General features: G+C 34.7%; 2 protein-coding genes across 2 annotated transcripts; both read right to left on the minus strand.

Annotated features, from left to right (window-relative positions):
* Positions 1–8,932: 8,932 nt before the first annotated feature.
* LOC142224672 (uncharacterized) lies at positions 8,933–13,197 on the minus strand. The gene is made up of 2 exons (XM_075294457.1): positions 9,335–13,197; positions 8,933–9,167 (listed from the first exon to the last, which is right to left on the minus strand). The coding sequence occupies exons 1-2, from the start codon at positions 13,195–13,197 to the stop codon at positions 8,933–8,935; spliced, it is 4,098 nt and encodes a 1,365-aa protein (XP_075150572.1).
* Positions 13,198–18,134: 4,937 nt separating this feature from the next.
* On the minus strand, positions 18,135–18,977 carry LOC142224673 (uncharacterized). Its single transcript, XM_075294459.1, has one exon. It carries the CDS (start codon positions 18,975–18,977, stop codon positions 18,135–18,137), a length of 843 nt encoding a protein of 280 aa, XP_075150574.1.
* Positions 18,978–20,703: the final 1,726 nt, after the last annotated feature.

Below are 20,703 nucleotides of genomic sequence, written 5' to 3' on the forward strand. Positions count from 1 at the left end.
TATTTTCAAAAATTATCGATTTTTCTATAATGGATTTAGCATTTTTGTGGCAAAATTTGAATAATTTTTACCATTTTATTTATTCTTACTCTTTTTTTAAACTATTTGAAAAAAGAAAACAAAAATTACGCATTAAAATATGAAAAAACCTGAAGTAAAAAACTTCCTGTGTAGTTAATATAATTAACTTCTTTGTGAGGACATTTTTGGAAGTGCTTTTAAAGTTGTGCCTTTAAAACAAATCCCAATTTTTTTGCTGGGAAAAGTGTGGAACTACTTTTAGTTGCTTTATTATATATTATTTTGATGTCTATTTTTGTATTATTTTTTATGAAATAAAACAATAATTGAACCTATAAGTTCAGCCTATAAATTTTTAGCTAGGGGGGCTATAGCCCCCCCTAGGAAATTTGTCTAGCTACGCTAATGGCACTAGGGTGGAACACAATTTTAGTAAAAAAATACGGGAAACATTTAAATCTGAAGCAATTTTAAGGAAACTTCGCAAAAGTTTATTTATGATTTATCGCTCGATATATATGTATTAGAAGTTTAGGAAAATTAGAGTCATTTTTACAACTTTTCGACTAAGCAGTGGCGATTTTACAAGGAAAATGTTGGTCGAAATCAGAAAAACATATATATGGGAGCTAAATCTAAATCTGAACCGATGTCAACCAAATTTGGCACGCATAGCTACAATGCTAATTCTACTCCCTGTGCAAAATTTCAACTAAATCGGAGTTAAAAATTGGCCTCTGTGGTCATATGAGTGTAAATCGGACGAAAGCTATATATGGGAGATATATCTAAATCTGAACCGATTTCAACCAAATTTGGCACGCATAGCTACAATGCTAATTATACTCCCTGTGCAAAATCTCAACTAAATCGGAGCAAAAAATTGCCCTCTGTGGTCATATGAGTGTAAGTCGGGCGAAAGCTGTATATGGGAGATATATCGAAATCTGAACCGATTTCAACCAAATTTGGCACGTATAGCTACAATGCTAATTATACTCCCTGTGAAAAATTTCAACAAAATCGGAGCAAAAAATTGGCCTCTGTGGGGAAATGAGTGTAAATCGGGCGAAAGCTATATATGGGAGCTATATCTAAATCTGAACCGATTTGGCTGATATTTTGCAAGTTTTTCGAGACTCATAAAATATTCGGATGTACTGAGTTTTAGGAAGATCGGTTGATACACACGCCAATTATGATCAATTCGGTGAAAAATATATATGGCAGCTATATCTAAAACTGAACCGATTTTTTCCAAAATCAATAGGGATCGTCTTTGAGCCAAAACAGGACCCTATACCAAATTTTAGGACAATCGGACTAAAACTGCGAGCTGTACTTTGCACACAGAAATACATCAACAGACAGACAGACGGACATCGCTCAGAATTTAATTCTAAGACGATCGGTATACTAAACGATGGGTCTCAGACTTTTCCTTCTTGGCGTTACATACAAATGCACAAACTTATTATACCCTGTACCACAGTAGTGGTGAAGGGTATAAATACACGGGCAATATAAAAATCTTACTACGGAATGTGGACAATTTACTAAGAAAAAATTTTGTATGGAAAAAAAATTTTGTAGTAAAAATTAATTTAACGACATTACCGATTCGTATGATGGCTACCTACAGAATATTTCCCTTTTTATTATAAGTTGGAGTGTTTTTCTTCACATTGAAAATATTAGATAAAGTAGAATAAAATTTAGTTAATATAATCCTTGCCGGGTGTATATCATTTTTTTATAGATTCCTCATAAATTTGGTATATATTTTACCTTAACTTATAGATAGAATTCCATCTAATCAATAAACGTGGTACTGGAAAATGAAGTGAGAAATCATTGCATCATGTGAGGGAGTTTTTAGAGACATTTTGTGTATATCTCGTATGATTGTTTGTGTTTATTATTGCGTCATTTATGCCGTTGTTGGCAAAGACCATTAATAAAGAAGACGTGAATTGGGCTTTGATAGTGTTAGTAGTAGAAAACGGAGATTAATATCATACTTGTTGGAAAAGCGCTCCGAACTTACTGGTTTGATGCAGACAATTTTTATTTAGCTATTTTCTCCAACATTTCACGCAAATTTCTGTGTCGGTTGCACTAAATTATTAATTAAATGTTTCACAAAGTGTTTTTGTTCGTTTAAGAGTTAAAAAATTGCTAAAATAAGTGAATTAAGTTTTGTTACGAATGCAAAATGAAAAGAGAAACCGAAAAAAAGTTGAGACGTCTCATGGAACATGTATGATATCAATCTCTGTTTTTTCAAGAAAAAGAGGAAGAGCAAGCTTATCTCACGTCTTCTTTATTAATGGTCTTTGGTTGTTGGTTGTTTTGATTCTAGAGACAATGGAATGGTCCTTGTGTGTTGTTGGTATCTTTTGTGGTGAGAGTTGTTTTCTTGCAATAGCGAGATCAGAAAGGGATCGTGTGTGTGGAGTTGTTTTTCTTTACGGCAGGTATGTATCCTTTACCAAAGATAATAAAAGAGGAAGATGGGAGATTGGCTACTGAGCACATCAAACCATTTACCACATTAGTTTAATACTCGAACCAAACGCGTATACGACAAGTATTGACATAGCATTAAAATGTAAATAAAACGAAATTAAGAGCACGAAATAAATTTCCATAAAAGGGGAAAATGTAATTTTTTGTTGTTGCCTAAAATTTAACATTGTTTCATTAAGAAAATTAAATTTTTAATTTAAAAAATAAAAACGAAAAACAACTAAATGATTACAAACATGTATTAAACTAATCTGGTAAATGCAACATTTGGTATGACGCAAGCCAATCTCCCATCTTCCTCTTTTATTATCTTTGTCCTTTACGACAATTTGTGTCTTTGAGTTTTATTGCTGCATTCAGTTCTGTTGATGTATTTATGAAGTGCACACGTGGATTTAATTTTGCAAAGTTGTACGTGCGGTATTGGTGTTTATTAATGAAAATACATTTGTTTCGAAACATTTTAGAAACTGAGAAGTGAGTGATGTGATGTTAGAGAAATCAAAAACGCTTTTTATTGATAAAAACAAATAACAGATTAAGGAACTGTATATTTCTGTTAATAGTTTAAAATTGGTGCGGATTTTTAATTGATTTACATAAAAAATATACAACATGAGTGGTAATAGAATGATCTATATTTATTCTAGATCTGGATCACAGGTTGGAGATGCAACCAGTTTTTTGAATCTATATTTTTTATGTTAGAGCAATTCCTACAGGTAAGTACTAAGTTCGAGTTTAGCCGCTAAAAATAAAAATAAATCACTAAGAAAAGTATAAAATTATACGTCTTCGATACAAATTTAAATATAACTTGACCAAGTTTTTTTATAAAGATTATTTTTTTTAATGGATTAATAAGAGAAGTTATCATGAAAATTGCGATTTTAGCCACTAAACTCTAAACTTAATATCCACATTAAATACTAAATGCCATACTGACAAGTGGAAATTATGTCTAATTTTATAATATTTTTTATTTCAAATATATTCTGAGAATAATTTCAATAACGTCCCATTAGTCCATGGATGTGATTCCAATAATGAACCCACTGGATGGATTTTCAATGTGGTAAGTTTTTCTATAAATGGTATTTTGTCCGTTTTTAATAAAACCAGAATTTCAATTTATTAAAAATAATTATTTTCACTTGCAGGTAGACAGGCCTTGTAATGGTAATTTTTTGGAATATTCTTACTGTTTAATGCTAACTAAGCTGATATCCTTATTGCCTCTATGAAATACTATTGAAAACTGTAAGTTAAAAATCAATATGTACCATAGAATTTGATAATATTTTTCTTATATATTGTATAACTTTGCAATTTCAGATGCTTATAAGACAAATCCGCCCAACAAAAGTTAGCCAAAATTGATGAAATTGGACAACAATTCAATGAATATAGCAACTTATGCCACATATATCATTCATATGGATAGAAAACATGGAAATTTAAATTAATTAGTTTAGTCCTAATAATATAGAATATTACTCTTTTGAAGAAGCAATTACTAACTACCGACAAGTAACTGCATCCAACGTACGAATAAAAATGTTTCCTTTATTGTATATCACAAGCCATAGTTTTGTGTAATATAATAATAATTTTTTCAAATAAAATACTGGTGGCTATAGAAAATTGACTTGTTTTGTACGAAAAATTTCTTAGTTGTATAAAGGCTTGTTGTACCTTTGATTCCACAATTTCTCTACTTTTTTGAAAATTATACTGACAAACAGTTTATTTCAAACCAATTTCTCAATACAGGTTTCCCGAAAAATTGTTCATTTTTCCGGATAGCAGGAATATTTTGAATGAGTTTAAGTATATTCTTGCCACAGCATAGTAATAATGAACTAAAATACGATGCAATACATGAACTAATTTATAAGAAAATCATGAACTTATCTAGATGAAAAAAATCGTTGGCGCCAAATCATGGTCATTCTTACTATGGGTTAGTTCATTTTTCATATAAAATAGTAAACTTTTTTTTTCGGTGTATATTATTCGCCCCGTCCATGAAATATTCAAATCAATTTATTTAAAAGTGATTTTTGACTAAAAGTGGGATGAAATAAATAAAAAAGTAATAAAGAGATCCATTTTATGTGAAGAAGAGGGGTGAAATTCCTTTATTACTTCGAGAATAGAAAGTAGTGGATTGTTCATAAATGGCAACTCGGTACATAATTTTATGAATTTTCCCAAGGCTTCTGCCAGACTTTTTTAAGTAAAAAACTTAAATTTACATGAAGTTGGCAGGCAACGTAGAGGGTGCTTCATTTCTCGGTATATGTTTGGGAAAGGCATGATCTCCGTGTCCAACACTTTAACAAATGTTAATATGGTAAATTTTTAAGTTCTTTTATTGGTATGTTGAGGAGAAGTATACCTCCCCTTGACAAACCACGCTTGAAATTCATAGGAAATGCAGAAGATTGTCCAACAATTTGAATACAGAACAATTAAAAAACAAAAAATTGGTTGAAAGGGAACACCCTTACCCGACGTTTATTAAGCCTGTCCGTTTTAAATCTGCATAACCGCCCTATTTCTGCATATAAACGAAAAAGCAAGTAGTCAGATTTTTTTGAAATGTACGGGACACGTGTGCGGAAACCATGGGGTGATTAATCAGTACTTCAGCTTTTGTGCCAGACTTCCCCTGATCCTACTCTTTAAGAGTTCAAATCTTTTCGATTTTGTTTTCAGATCGAAGGATATGGTTGACTATGTGAACGAGAATATACTTCGGGAGGCGCAGCGAAGGGGGCCAGGTTATGCTAGTCCATTATAATAATATAACCTACCCCACCTCCTCTGTCAATTTCAAGTAAATTGGAAAAGTTTAATTGTTTCACGGTATGTACTTGAGGAGAAATGAGGTCTCCCTGCGCCCTTTTATTTTTCCTCGACCAAATATTAAAAAATCATATCAACCTTCCCCGAAAATTTAAAGCAAATCGTATAATTTTGTTTCAGTTATCAAAAAGTCGGGCAAGGTGGACGTCCTCCTTCCCGTCCAAATATTAAAAAATCAGGTACTCCATAATAAATTCATAAACTCACGGCGTGTTCTCTGTAAATCAGATAATTTTTTTTACTGTACTTTAAACAAAAATCGTATAAAGGGGTGGTCCACCTCCGGGACCAAATATCGAAAAATAAAGTAGAGGGTCTTTGTCTAGACATCACCCCTTTGTATAGCCATCACCTTCCTTGGAAATTTCAACCACATCGGAGAACTTTGGTCCAATTTTGAAAAAGTCGGATGTCCCCCTCCCCCACCGGATATAAAAAAACGAGGAACCCTATTTTCACCACATGATTACCCTCTATGTTCTCCGAACAATTTTCATGTACAAACATAAAATTATTTTATAACAAAAGCAACTGCGATGAATTCAAATTATAAATTTTTGTAATGTGCGCTGTATGTAAAAAAGATTTTCTTTGCTATAAAACTTATGGAGCCCTAGACCTTTCCAACGAATGCAAAACCCTGTAAACGGTTCTTGCGTTCTGGAGTTAAAGCGACAGAAAGCAAAACCTGTCTTATTTGTATATATTAGATTAGAAGATAAGAGTATCGATAATATTCCGAAGGAGGCGATGCGCAACTGAGTGCAATTTTGTAGTTTCAAGGAAAAATCGCAGGAATTCTCTTTTTTAACTTACGTATTACACAAATCTCAAGTTTTAGATAGTGTTCATTACCAAAGTTGTGGGAGAAATCGCGGGGAAGCGACAGAAGGGATAATCACCTGGAGTTTATAAAGTTCTCTTGAGCCGACACAAAGTATAGGTTAGGTTAGGTTATATAGCTTGTGACTCCCGTTTTCATCAAAAGGTTTCAAAGCATATGAAATAAAACACGAATAATTAGGGTTTTCTAATAGAATTCAAATTGGAATTATTTTATTTCATTTGGACAAATTCTTACCAAGATGGTCTGTCTTCGTGGACGGTTAAAAAGATAAGAGACCATAAATTTAGCGGAAATAAGTAATTTCAATATGGCCTTTTATGAAAAATTAGAGAAAGAAAAGAATGCGATACTTATTCTATTTTTAAGGCGGATTTACACAATTCATTTTCTCGGATTTAAAGGGATTAATTAAACCACGTTGGGAATTCAAAATTTCCCCATTATTAGGGTTTCAAATACTTGACATGAACATTCCGCCCGCCTTGCAGTATTACTGTAACAATTTATATTAGGATAATTTCATACTAATGCAAAATTTATACTTAGCCTATGAAATACATTTCTTATGTTACTAATAAGGGAGATATTTTGTATTGGTATGCAATTCATTAGGTATTACTTTATACAATGATAGATTATATAAAGAAAGGAAATATAGATTAGTGTCAGCCAAATGTTTTCAATTGGAAAAAACTCCATATAAGACGATGCCAAAAAGAGTATTTTGGGCAGTTGGAAGACCAGTTCGCACAAATACGCCATCAAGCAAGATTCTTGAGTAAATATAAACACCTATGACTATATCTATACTAGATGATTTATAGAATGTTTTGTCGGCAAGAACGAAGTTCTGAAAATGGGATTTTATGGTTTCTGACAGTGACTTCTTAGGGGTGATGGTGGTAATCCGTTTGTTCACTTTTAATGTTGTTTCAATCTTGAGATTGGTATCGATACATGACCATAATGTTACCGGACATATAATTTCACCATCCAATTCCAATGTGGTTAAATTTAGCTTTTCTGTCAGTTTTTGGGAAATCCAACTCATTCTGGATCCAGAATCTAGCAAACATCTTGCATAATGCTTCCCATTGTTTGTCTGTATTTTGACCAAAGCTGTAGGAAGTAACGTTGTTGCGTTTTGTTGCAAAATAGCTGTCAACGACGTAGAGGAGGAAAATGGGGTACCTTGAGTTGAGATACGAGGTTCCTTCTGAGTTGCTTCTGGTTTCACCAACCGTGTAGTGGATGGTGGTCGGGTTAATGAGCGGTGGGTGCGTTCCAAGGATGTAGTAGCCATCTTTTGTCGCAGGCGAGAATGCATATGGAGTAAGGAATGGTGTTTTTCCTTGCAGTGGATACAACCTATTCTCGTAAAACAGGATCCTTGCGAATGGGTGTGCGCAAGGCAATTATCACAATACCCATATTTCTTCACCGCTTCCCATCTTTCTGTGATATTCATGTTTTGAAAACGATAGCAATTTTTTAAAGAATGGGGTTTCCGACATATTCGGCATACGAATACATTACGGCGGCGATGATCTGATTTTCCGATCGTGTTCATACTGCTGGAAAATAAAATATTAGATATTGAGTTTAATGAAGAATGTAATAAAAATAAAACTTGGATTTGATTTTTTTTTTTAAGTATATGGTAAGAAAATTGAAGTTAAGTACATTCGTCGAAAAGAACGACTAACTTGGTGATGGGTCTTGTTATCTGCCCCTTTTGGGTAGTCAAGTCAACAACTCTTACTCGATTATCATTGCCACGGTATACTTTTGTGACTCTTCCAAGACGCCAAAGGTTAGGAGGTAAATTTTCCTCTTTTACAACGACGAGCATATTTTCTTTTACATCTTCCTCTTGTTTTTTCCATTTATGCCTCTTTTGCAATTCCTTTAGGTATTCGTTTTTCCATCTGGTACAAAAATGTTGATGGAGCGCCTTAATTTTCTGCCAGCGATTTTGGATAGAAATGGTCTCATAACTAATTTCAGGCTCTAAGAGAACTAATATAGGGGATCCAATGAGAAAGTGGCCTGGAGTCAAGGCGGTTAAATCTTCTGGGCTATGAGAGACAGGGGATATAGGTCGGGAATTGAGGCAGGCCTCTATTTTGGACAATAACGTTTGAAATTCCTCGAAGGTAAATTTCTGTACTCCAACCGTTTTCTTAAAGTGTTGTTTAAAACTTTTGACCCCGGCTTCCCAAAGTCCGCCCATATGGGGGGCTCCTGGGGGTATAAAATGCCACGTCAAGTTTTGATGAGAATAATTATTGCTCACAGCTTGATGTGAAGTCTGGATGAATTCTTTGGATATGACTTTCGATGCTCCAACAAACGTGGTTCCATTGTCGGAATGCAAGTGCAGAGGACAACCACGACGAGATACAAAGCGGCTGAAAGCTGCTAGGAAAGCCGATGTGGATAAATCAGTTGTAGCCTCGAGGTGTATCGCTTTGGTGGAGAAACAAACGAACACACACATATCCTTTTGTAATGCGACAACATCTCCCTGCATAACTTTTAATATCAAATGGACCAGCAAAGTCCAGTCCGGTGTGTGCAAAGGGACGAGAATACACACATCGTTCAGGGGGTAATGAAGCCATTAATTGCTGCTGACATTTCTTTTTGTATATTATACATGGTTTACACCGGTGAATAGTGGTTTTGATAAGATTTTGGACCTTCGGAATCCAATACTGCGTTCGTATTAATCGCAGTACTAATTGATTTCCTCCATGAAGACTTATTGTGTGAATGAATTGGACCAAAAGCCTTGAATATTGACACCCGTATGGAAGAATGATCGGGTGCCTTTCGTTGAATAGCAGCGCAGGGGATGTTTCTAATCGACCACAGATTCGCATTATTCCTTCTGGATCTATAAATGGGTTTAAGGACAAGAGGGGGCTGGATGATGAAATGGACTTTTTTGAACTGAGTGCCATATATTCGTTCGGATAAAAGGCCTTTTGGGATATCATAACAAGTTGCTTGCGTACAAAAATGATCTCAGACGCAGTGATAGTTCTACTGCTACGCACAAACCTGGATCGGAATTTTTGATGAGTTCGAAAATAGAATCGATAAATGTAGCTGATAACCCTTAGAGCTCTAGCAAATGACGAAAATCGATCGAGAATGTCTTCAAAGTTCTGGAAATATGTGAAAAGCACCTTTACCGGTTTATTCTCTATATCTGTTTCGAAATCTCTTTTCTCAACACAGTTAGGCCAATCGTTTAACGGCTGGGACAACCAAAGCGGCCCATTCCACCAAAGATCATTATTTTGCAATTCATGGGCATGAACACCTCGGCTGGCTAAATCAGCCGGATTAAACTCGGAATTTACATGAAACCATCTGGAAACATCAACAATTTGGACTATTTTGGAAACTCTATTAGCTACGAATGTATTCCAAAAACAGGGTGGTTTCGATAGCCATGATAATACTATTTTTGAATCCGTCCAACAGTATAGAGAATATTCAGGGACATCAAATTGTGGCAGCAAACTATCAATCATGTCGGCTAATAAAGCAGCCCCACATAACTCCAGTCGAGGAATCGATAAAGTTTTAAGGGGTGCTACTTTTGTCTTGGAACTGACCAAATGAGTGGATATAATATTTTGACCAATAATTCTTACATAAATAGCAGCGGCATACGCCTTTTCAGAAGCGTCCGAAAACCCGTGAAATTCGATTTTACTTCCTGGGGAATATTTAATCCATCTTGGAATTTTAATTTTATCAATGTGTACATAATTCGCTTGGAATATTTTCCAATGGGCTAAAGTTTCAGAAGAAATTACCTCGTCCCAGTCGGTTCGATCCATCCATATTCTTTGCATAATGATTTTGGCAATGACGATCGTGGGAGACAACCAACCAGCTGGATCGAACAACTTGGATATTTGAGATAAGATTTCTCTTTTAGTGTACGAGCATATATCAGGCAATTTTGTGGCAGAAAAGTAAAATTCATCAGATAGAGCATTCCAGTGAATTCCTAAAGTTTTGGCAGAGCTACGGTCCTCAAATTTCAAAAAATCTTCACACAACAAATGTTCGGGTGGAAGTCCCTTTAGAATTTGTCTTGAATTCGAAATCCATTTTCTCATCTTAAAACCTGCAGAATTCAGTGCATTGATAAGTTCGTCCCTTGATCTGAGCGCCATTTCTATAGAATGTGCCCCCAATAAGGCATCATCCACATACATAGAATCTTTCAATATTTGGCTAGCCAAGGGATAAGACTCCTGAACATCATGTGCCAATTGGATAATAGTACGAATTGCCAGGTATGGTGCACAATTCAGCCCAAAAGTAACCGTTCTTAATTCGAAATCTTGGGTTGGATCACTAGGATTTTCTCGAAACAATATACGCTGGAAAGGTGTATAACAAGGGTTAACAAGGATTTGCCTATACATCTTTTGTATGTCTCCATTTAAGACATATTGATAAAATCGCCATTTCAGAATCAATATTGTTAGATCATTTTGAAGCACTGGCCCGGTATAGAGTACATCATTCAAGCTAACTCCAGTGGAAGAAGGAGAGGACGCATTAAAAACTACACGGACTTTTGTAGTTGTTCTCTCCGGTTTTATCACCGCGTGATGTGGTAAATAATACGATGGCTGAGATGGATTAGGATCTTTAATAGGATGCATATGTTTGAGGGCAATGTATTCAGTCAATGCGCAATCGTATTCCTTTTTCAATTCTAAATCCCGAAGAAGTCGTCTTTCATTTTGGAAAAATTGTGCCATAGCATTGCCTCGTGATATTCCTAAACATAAATCCTGAGGAAACGATTCCTTAAATGGCAATGAGACCACATATCGTCCCTCCTTATCCCTTGTAGTGGAGCGTGAATATAATTGCTCGCAAAATTTGTCGTCTTGTGACTGGAAACGCCTCTGTGGAACATTCTTCACCTCCCAAAACCGTGAAATCTCTTTATCTAAAGAGATTTCACAAAAGAATGATTGATATGCCGAAAAAGTAGCAGAATTTTTCACAGCGATGGGCCCTGTGAGAATCCATCCAAAGACGGTATCTTGAGACATCAATGACCCACAAATATTATTTCGATTCGATGATAGAATGATTGAAGGGAAGACATCAGCTCCTAGAAGTATATCCACTTTGGCATTTTCATAGAACCGTGGATCGGCAAATTGAAGAGGTGGTAAATCGGATAGCGACTTGATGTCTATAGTTCTTGAAGGGAGATTATTGGACAAATGTGGCACTATCAGGGCAGACACACATAACTCAAAATCGTGATCTGTATCTGAACCCAAAACAAAACAGCATTCCCTCTGTACAGAGGCGGATATGGAATTGTTCAATCCAGAAACTGTGGCGGAAACGCGTTTGGATGGAAGCTTTAATAAATTAGAGAGGTTCTCGGAGATAAAGGTTCCTTCAGAACCCGAATCTATGAGAGCCCTTGCACGATATATAACACCACAATGAATAATTCTCACAACGGCAGTCCCTAATAGTACACCTTGAGAACTAGAAGCAAAGCAGGTTTGCACAACGCCATTGGAGGAATGTGTGGACTGTAAATTGGATATAGAAGGATGTGGTGTATAATGTGCAGATTGTCGATTAGACATAGAAGGTTGTGGGTTACTAGTGGACGACGGGTTAGAGATTTGTGTCCCTTTGCTTGGAGACTCTTGCTCCTTATGTAGCAAAGTGTTGTGACGTTTTCCGCATTTAAAACATGTAAATTTACTCTTGCACTTCTTTGTGCTGTGAGAGCTGGAGAAACAATTGAAACACAAATTTCTTCCCTTAATTTCAGCAAATTTTTCGTTAAAGCTCATCTGGACAAATTTGGGACATTTGCCTATTACATGGACTTCATTGGGACATAGCCCGCATTTAGAATGATTAATGTTCGCCTGAAATGAACTGACCTTACCCGAGTTAGTTTTGAGATTATTTCCGGTTTTTGGGCGAGTGCCACAAGGTTTTTGTTCTTTCGACCCCTTTATCTCGGAAACAGATTCCAGAGTTCTATATCGATTCGTCAGAAACTCATCAAATTCATTCCACTTCGGAATACTGGACTTGTCCCTTAATGTCTGCTCCCATAAAGTCAAAGTGGAGTCGGGCAAACAATTGGAACATAAAAATACAAATATTGGATTCCAACTCTCAATATCCACTTTGTAGACTTTTAAAGTAGATATACAAGAGTTAATATCTCGTTGAAGCCTTTTCAGAGAGTTAGCCGATTCGTTACTAATAGGGGACAAACTGAACAAAGTTTTCAATTGCTCATTCACGAGAACCCTTTTATTATCATACCGAGCACATAAATTTTGCCAAGCCGTTTCGAATCCCTTGTCAGTAAGTGGGCTTTTGGAAACAATTTCATGCGCCTCCCCCTTAGTTTTCTGTGTCAAGTGGAATAATCTCTCTACAGGACTAAGCCGAGAATTTCGAATACAAATTGCGGTGAACATGTCCCGAAAAGTGGGCCATGACTTGAAATCACCATGGAAAATGCCCAACTCTATTGGAGGTAGATGGAAACCTGGGCCAGAATTGTGATTGGACGTGGTTACAATGGGATTGAGATTCTGTGACAATTCTGTCAACTTGGAAATACATCTACAATAAGTGGAGTATGAATTCATATATCTCTCCTTAATTGATTCCAACTCCTTATTATGCGATTCCTCAGTATCCTTATCAACCTTTGTGGAATGATCTGAGAGGCATTTTTCGTAAATCTGCTTCAATCGTTCCCAGATCGACTTAACCTCATCCCTGTGAGTTTCCAGTAGGCAAACGGAAGTTGTGGGTAAGACATTATCGTTCAAAGCTGCCTCAAATTCAACTAGGCTATCACTAATGCGAATAAATTTTTCCAAAGCCATCTTTGTACTCGACGATCAAGGTATTCGGACGTGAGAATAACGTAACAGACTAAACGATGGTTGTTCTATGTGAATCAATCAAATTCGAAACTAGCAAAAATATAAATTTAAACAATTTAAAACCTAGAGCAATTCCTTACAAATGAATCAGCACAATCTCGTGGTCACAACCATTCCACACGTTTCTAGACGATATTGGTGTTCAAGAGTATATAAATACGTTTCTTGTTTCCTGATATAATTATATCAAAAAATAAAAATCCAATAATAACAGAATTATATTACAAAAAGATCTTTCCCCTTTATCTCTTCGTTGAAACAAATTGATCAAAGTTGGCAACTCTGCCAGCATGTATCTTCGTACGGAATTTTTTTTTTTAAATTGAGTATCGCAAGAATAGCATATAAAAAAATATTATCGACCTTGACTTGGAATTTTGGAATTTATTTTCTTTCTTCTTCCATTTACAAATTTGGAAATTGTTTACTTTCCTTTTCCTCCAAATTCTGGAATTTATTTACCTTCTTCTTCTTTAAATTTTGGAATTTGTTTACATTCTTCTTCGGTTCAAGCTTTTGGAATTTATTTATGTTCCTCTTCTATTCCCAATTCTGGAATTTGTTTACACTCTTCTTCTATTTAAAATTTTGTTCTCACTTTAGACATAGGTAATAGAGGTCTGCATCGAATAACTTTTCACTACATGTATGCAATTCGCTGTCGAATATAGTACATACACTGTCTTTCTCTCAGAGCGCAAGTAGTGAAGTGAAGAGAACACTTGCTTGTCAAATACCACCAAGTACTTATCCGAAACAATATGTGTTCCGAAAAAAAGGAACAATAAAAATGTAAGTACTTGAGAAAAAGTACAACATGATTTCTCTTTACTTCACGTGGTACCACAAGTATTTCTCAGTTATGTGCGAAGCAAAACTTTCCATTATTATTAATCATAGATATGTATGTTTATCACATATTTCATATATTTATGTATGTCACACACTTACCTTAACGTTTGCCGTTCTTTATAATAAACCAAAACATATATTATGGAGATTAACTGTTTTTTTGTATTTCTGAAACTGCACTTGGTACATGGAGTACTCTATGAAGTTTTGTTCTCGCAACATACTCGACGTGATCATTCTGAGTACACTTCAATAAGAGAGAAAGAGGAATATGTGTTTGTTGGTAGTGAAGACATCAGAGTAGCAACAAGAAGTTACTCGTGGCTTTTGGTGTTCATCAAAATGTGTACCAATAGTTTTGCGACTCTTTCAAATAGATGTACTCATGTAGCAAGTACACGTGTACTCTGCATTTACAACTGGAATTGTGCAGACCTCTAATAGGTAAGCTCGTGGTATGTGGGAGTGTAAAAATTGTTGGTATATCAATAATATAGAATGATTATCAGCATCCACAAAGAGAATCCGAAAGAGTATAACCAGGTATTATTGAAAGAGAACAATGATGGAAAGAGGGGCGAGAAGAAAGAAGGGCTTAAATTTTTGGTGTCTTCCTAAGAGTCAAAGAGATTCATATATACGCTGAGCAGCTGTGCGTAATAATTACAAAGAGAGTGAAGTTATGATATTATAAGAGCGACGGGGATAAGCTACATATTAGTTCTCAGCTCATATGGAAACAAAAAAAACTGGAATTCGACTAGTGCACACGTTACATACATATATGGCCATTATAGTACCAAATGCTATTGTGGATAAAATTCAGAACACGTTTTTACTTATGATTTGTATGTTTACACTGTGCGACAGAATTTTCAGTTTTTTCACAAATCGATAAAATGTAAACCTTATAAATCGTAATAAAAGCGAGAAGAAAGCAACCATGAGAAATGAAAAAGTAAACCTTTTAAGGGATCATGGTATTTTTTCCAGATATCTGTTTTTTTTTCCAAAACCACTTTTCTTAAACAGAAATATATTCAATATTACGTATTTTGACTCACGGTTTTATTTTTATCCAAAGTCTCGAGCGGTGTTTACTCCACGTGTTAATTCGGTATTTGTGATCCTTGTGTAAATCTGCTTTCAGTTCCTTGGAAAAACTTTACACTTCGTCATTTATTATTTCTTTGTTTAAAGATGCTCAAAGATGTAACCTCTAGGTTGAAATTATATCATTTAATAAAATTATTAAGTTTTTTCTTTATTTATTTTCCTTAAAGAAAATTCACAATTTTTATCTAGACGGAGTATAGATATAAATTCCGGAATTTGCTTCGAATTTTCTCACACCTAAATTTTAATTTGAATAAATCGTGGCCGACTAAATGAATTTTTAAGGTTTTTATTTTTTTATTTTTTACGTCTTCTTCAAAGCTAAATTGTAATTACTATGTACATTCCGTACTGTCACAACACACTGATCTTGGTATAGACAAATGATTTGCTTGACAACATACCTTAAGTAGAATGCGTGGGAGCAGAAATCTCAGAGAGCACAGGCTGGATATCCGGTTCGAAGGACCAATGTTCATTACCAAAGTTGTGGGAGAAATCGCGGGGAAGCGACAGAAGGGATAATCACCTGGAGTTTATAAAGTTCTCTTGAGCCGACACAAAGTATACAAAACAGGTTTATATAGCTTGTGACTCCCGTTTTCATCAAAAGGTTTCAAAGCATATGAAATAAAACACGAATAATTAGGGTTTTCTAATGGAATTCAAATTGGAATTATTTTATTTCATTTGGACAAATTCTTACCAAGATGGTCTGTCTTCGTGGACGGTTAAAAAGATAAGAGACCATAAATTTAGCGGAAATAAGTAATTTCAATATGGCCTTTTATGAAAAATTAGAGAAAGAAAAGAATGCGATACTTATTCTATTTTTAAGGCGGATTTACACAATTCATTTTCTCGGATTTAAAGGGATTAATTAAACCACGTTGGGAATTCAAAATTTCCCCATTATTAGGGTTTCAAATACTTGACATGAACAGATAGGATTTTGAAACTTCAACGGCTGAATACAATTGTGAACTGGCTAGCTTATTCATTATATACACTGAAAAAACAGTGAACCCTTTTCCATTGCAAAATGAACTAAACTGCAGTAATATTGACCATGATTTAGCCCTTAAGATTTCTTTCAACTTGTCTAGTTTATAATTCTCTTAAATTTTAGTTCATCTATAACATTGTATTTTAGTTCATTTTTACAACACCATAAGATTTATATAGCCCTACCAAGTTAAAAAGTCAGTATTATTTTGGTTTACTTGCTTATTTTGTGGGAAACCCGATAATAAAAATTGGTTAACAGTCTCTTTAAAATATCGACGATTAAACTATTTTTAAATCAATCATTCCACAGTACAGAGAAATTAAATAATTAAAGGAACAACAAACCGTTTTACTATTATGGACATTTTCACACATTAAAATTAAACTTTCTTTAAGCAAAAGTTCTTTATTATAAAAACTTATGATGAAAGTTCTTAATACAATGTTTTTTTGTGAATAAAAATTATGACCACGTGGAACAGAGAGTAGTTCATTTGAACTCGCTGTTTGGACATTTTGACTTCTCCTTTTTTTATTCATCGTAGGTAATTTTTTCACATATCTTGCTGGAAAAAAATAGAAGCAATAATGAAAAATGTTAAAAATTAACACCATGTAATGAAATATAATTTTTTAATTCTTTATTTTAGCTTGTAACTTACCATATCTGGGGGCATTTTATCAAATGGTGTAAGGAATTCAACTTTTCTTTGGAAAACGTATCTCATAAAATTTGTACCTGAACCAATTAGAGAAATAATGAAGTAAACTCATAAAACTGTGTTGTTATCGATATGAAGGATATAATAAAATAAATATTCTAGTTGAAAGAAAGCCAAAGTTTTAATATAAAACCTACCAATTATCTATTAAATTGTACGTTATATTTTATTTATTGTAAAATAATTTTAAAAAATCTGAATTGTTATTATTTTTTAATTAATGCAAAATAAAATGAATCAAAAAAAAAAATAAAACAAAATATTTTATTATCCATACAGAGCTCACCTTAAACTAATCAGTTAAGAGCTAACTCATAGTATGCTCATATATTATCAGCCTAAATGTAACTCACTTTGAGCTAACTTTTGGTTAGCTGAAGCTTATGCAGGTTTGAGTGAGGACTGACTCGTTCCAATGACAACACGTGTTAAAACTGAATAGGATTTTACATGGGATATGAGTTAGGATTTGAGTCACCTGAGACTCAGTTATGACTAACAATTTATTAACTTAAAGTCACCTCAATTTCCTACAGGGTACCCAAATTATAAGGTTGTCATAAAATTATTTTCAAATGAAGGAATATTTGTGTTGAGTATAAAGGTAATTGGAATTTTTTTTTATTTATTTATTCATTCAGCTATGGTAAGCCAGCTTGAAGATAAATTCATTAGTACAATAAGTTTATAATTACTTTAACGTTAAACAAAAACTGCGCACCAGAAAAAAAATTAAGTAAGGATAAAAACAACTGGATAAAATGAACAAAATAGATAGACTCAACTTCTTTAAAATGTGACAATTACGACCAGAAAAAAAGAAGTTGAGAAGAAAAAAACTGGTGTACGTTGGCATAATAACGGGATTGTCACAAACGGGAACAAAAATGTAAGCTGGTGACAGGAACATTCGAATCCATCAGATTATAGGAATTGGTGAGACAACAATCAGGAAACAGTAAATCAGGAAACAGTAAATTGAAGAGACAAATAGAACGGTAGAGGCAGGAACAATTTGCTGACAGATGATATAGGTTAGTAGGAATAACTTGGAAGGCAGGAACAGTGATGCGATCAGAACAGGAGAGAATTTTACTGGAACAGTTCTCGAGACAGCCAATTTTCCATGGTACGGGGTAAAGACTTAGGTAGAATTATAACGAAGTTCCATGGCAAAGCTTAAAGTGGTGTACGATGCTGGACGACGTGTATCAAAACTCGTTTAACAATATGAATCGGATCAGATAAATCAAATACGTTGCTAAATTCATTGTAATGTCTACAGAGGCGGTAAAAGGAACTGTGTTCCTCGTAATTATTTCTAACGACGGGTAGTTTCAATGGAATGTATTGTCGCGTAACACGTGAAGGAACATTAATGTCAAGTTTACTAATCAATTGCTGTGAGTTGATTTCACCTTTCAGGAGTCTACTAATAATAATTACATCAAACACTAAACGTCTTCGCTCCAGAGTCGGTAAATCTATCAATTTCAAGCGATTTACATAAGGAGGGAGATCCAGAGGATCAGTCCAACCTAAACCACGTAACGCAAAAAGTAGAAATCTCTTCTGAACCGATTCAACTCTATCAACATAACATTGATAACTGGGAGACCAAACGACAGACGCATATTCCAGGATCGGACGGACAAGTGAGGTATAGATACGTTTCGAAAGGTAAGGATCATTAAATTCCCTCGACCATCTCTTAATGAAACCCAGTGTGGACATAGCCCTGGAGACAATTGACTCAACATGAGAATCAAACTTCAGTCTGCGATCAAATAACACACCTAAATCATTAAATATTTGAATGTCTTCCAATTTAACGTTGTCAATATAATATTCCGCCAATAAAGCATTGGACCGAAAGGAGGTCATCTTCTTGCATTTGCCGAAATTGAGACACATTCCATTAATGTCACACCAGCGAACAACCAGATCCAGATCTCCCTGTAAACGACAAGAGTCAACCGTCGTACTAATGGACGAAAATAATTTCACATCATCCGCATACATATATATATTGTAATGATGGATGGCCGATGACAAATCGTCAAGATAAAGAGCGAACAGTACTGGTCCGATATGGCTTATACAACAATAGACGATGATTAACCTTATCAAAGGCCTTGCTGAAGTCAGTATAGACAACATCAACTTGATTACGCCTTGAGAATGCATCATGTATATATGAGGTAAACTCCAAAAGATTTGTCGACGTAGACTTCCCTTTCATAAAACCATGTTGATACACCGAAAATATAGACCTTAATGAGTGAACGAGTCTATCAGTAACCAATCGTTCAAAAAGCTTCGGAATAGCACTTAGTTTGGCTATTCCCCTGTAATCCTCTATCTCCGTCCTATCTCCCTTCGTGTACAAGGGTATAATGTAGCTCTCCTTCCATAACGTAATATCCAAATGACATAGTACTCAATCCAAATACATTAGTATTTGAAGTACATAAGCTTTTCCAATTACAGCCATAATTGAACTGAGTACAATATTTATAGAATTTTACAACCTGTACAATTACTACCGTAATTGTGTTTATTATGACGGTAATCAATATAATCTTTGTACAATATAATCATTATTGGTTTAAGAAAAGTATACAAATACACTCTGAAAAACGGATTTATGCGTTTATTATAAAAAAAATTTAAAATATATATAATTGTACATGTTTGGAAAAAAATACAGAATATTCGTTATAAACGACATATTTAACAGGCTCACTCACAAAGAAAAAGCTGTTTTTAAATTATCTGTACCACCTGCTGAAATTTCTTTCCAAATCTTCCTCATTTCTATGCGGTTTGTTTCGGCATCTTAGGTTAGGTTAGGTTATGTGGCAGCCCGATGTATCAGGCTCACTTAGACTATTCAGTCCATTGTGATACATTGTGAACTTCTTCTCTCTCGGCATCTTGCTCTTCTGTAATACAAACCTTTATTCATTTCAAAGTTTCAAAAAGATTTCAAAGATTTATATGATTTTACCTTTTGTTTGTGGAAAGAATTGAAGCACGAACTCCCCGTTTTCGAAGTAAACATATTTTCCTATAGCCCACATATTTTTGACAGTCCGCTTATATCCATTTATAGACCAGTGTGACGTGTACACGTCCTAATCGTAAAAACAAAATAGAAAGAGTGTAATTATATGTATATTCCAAAGCTTTTTCCCAAGTTTTTGAATGGTCCAATTCAGGATGTGTGTAAGTTTATACAACGAGAGAATTCATTTACATATTTATCAAAGTTTTCAGCGAATTTTGTAAATTTACGAAAGACTTTTTACGAATATACGAATTATATTCCGTAAAAAGATCATGCTGTGAAATATGCGTGATTCGTCGTGATCCCGACTACTAGTCGAAATCACGAGAATTTTCGTGAGTCCAAAAATTGTTGTGAATCGTTAATCGTCTTTAAAAGATCTGTTTGCGTGAACGTAAACGAGAATTTCGTAAATATTAGAGGTGTGCGCGTGACTGAAATTTCACACACACTCACGCACATTCACGAAGCATTTATTTACGCACGATACGTGTGGTAGCCAATCCCACTCACGCGCATTCACGAAATGAAAACCAGTACTCACGCACGAAATTTTATTCACGCACATTCACGAACCGATTTTATTTCTTACGTACGGCATATTTATTTTAGTCCCATTCACGCATATTCACGAGAGCTGCTTTGGATTTTGTTTACGACTCACGTGATTCACGCGTG

This window comes from Haematobia irritans, chromosome 2 (assembly GCF_050003625.1).
Source record: "Haematobia irritans isolate KBUSLIRL chromosome 2, ASM5000362v1, whole genome shotgun sequence".
NCBI classification, from domain to species: domain Eukaryota; kingdom Metazoa; phylum Arthropoda; class Insecta; order Diptera; family Muscidae; genus Haematobia; species Haematobia irritans.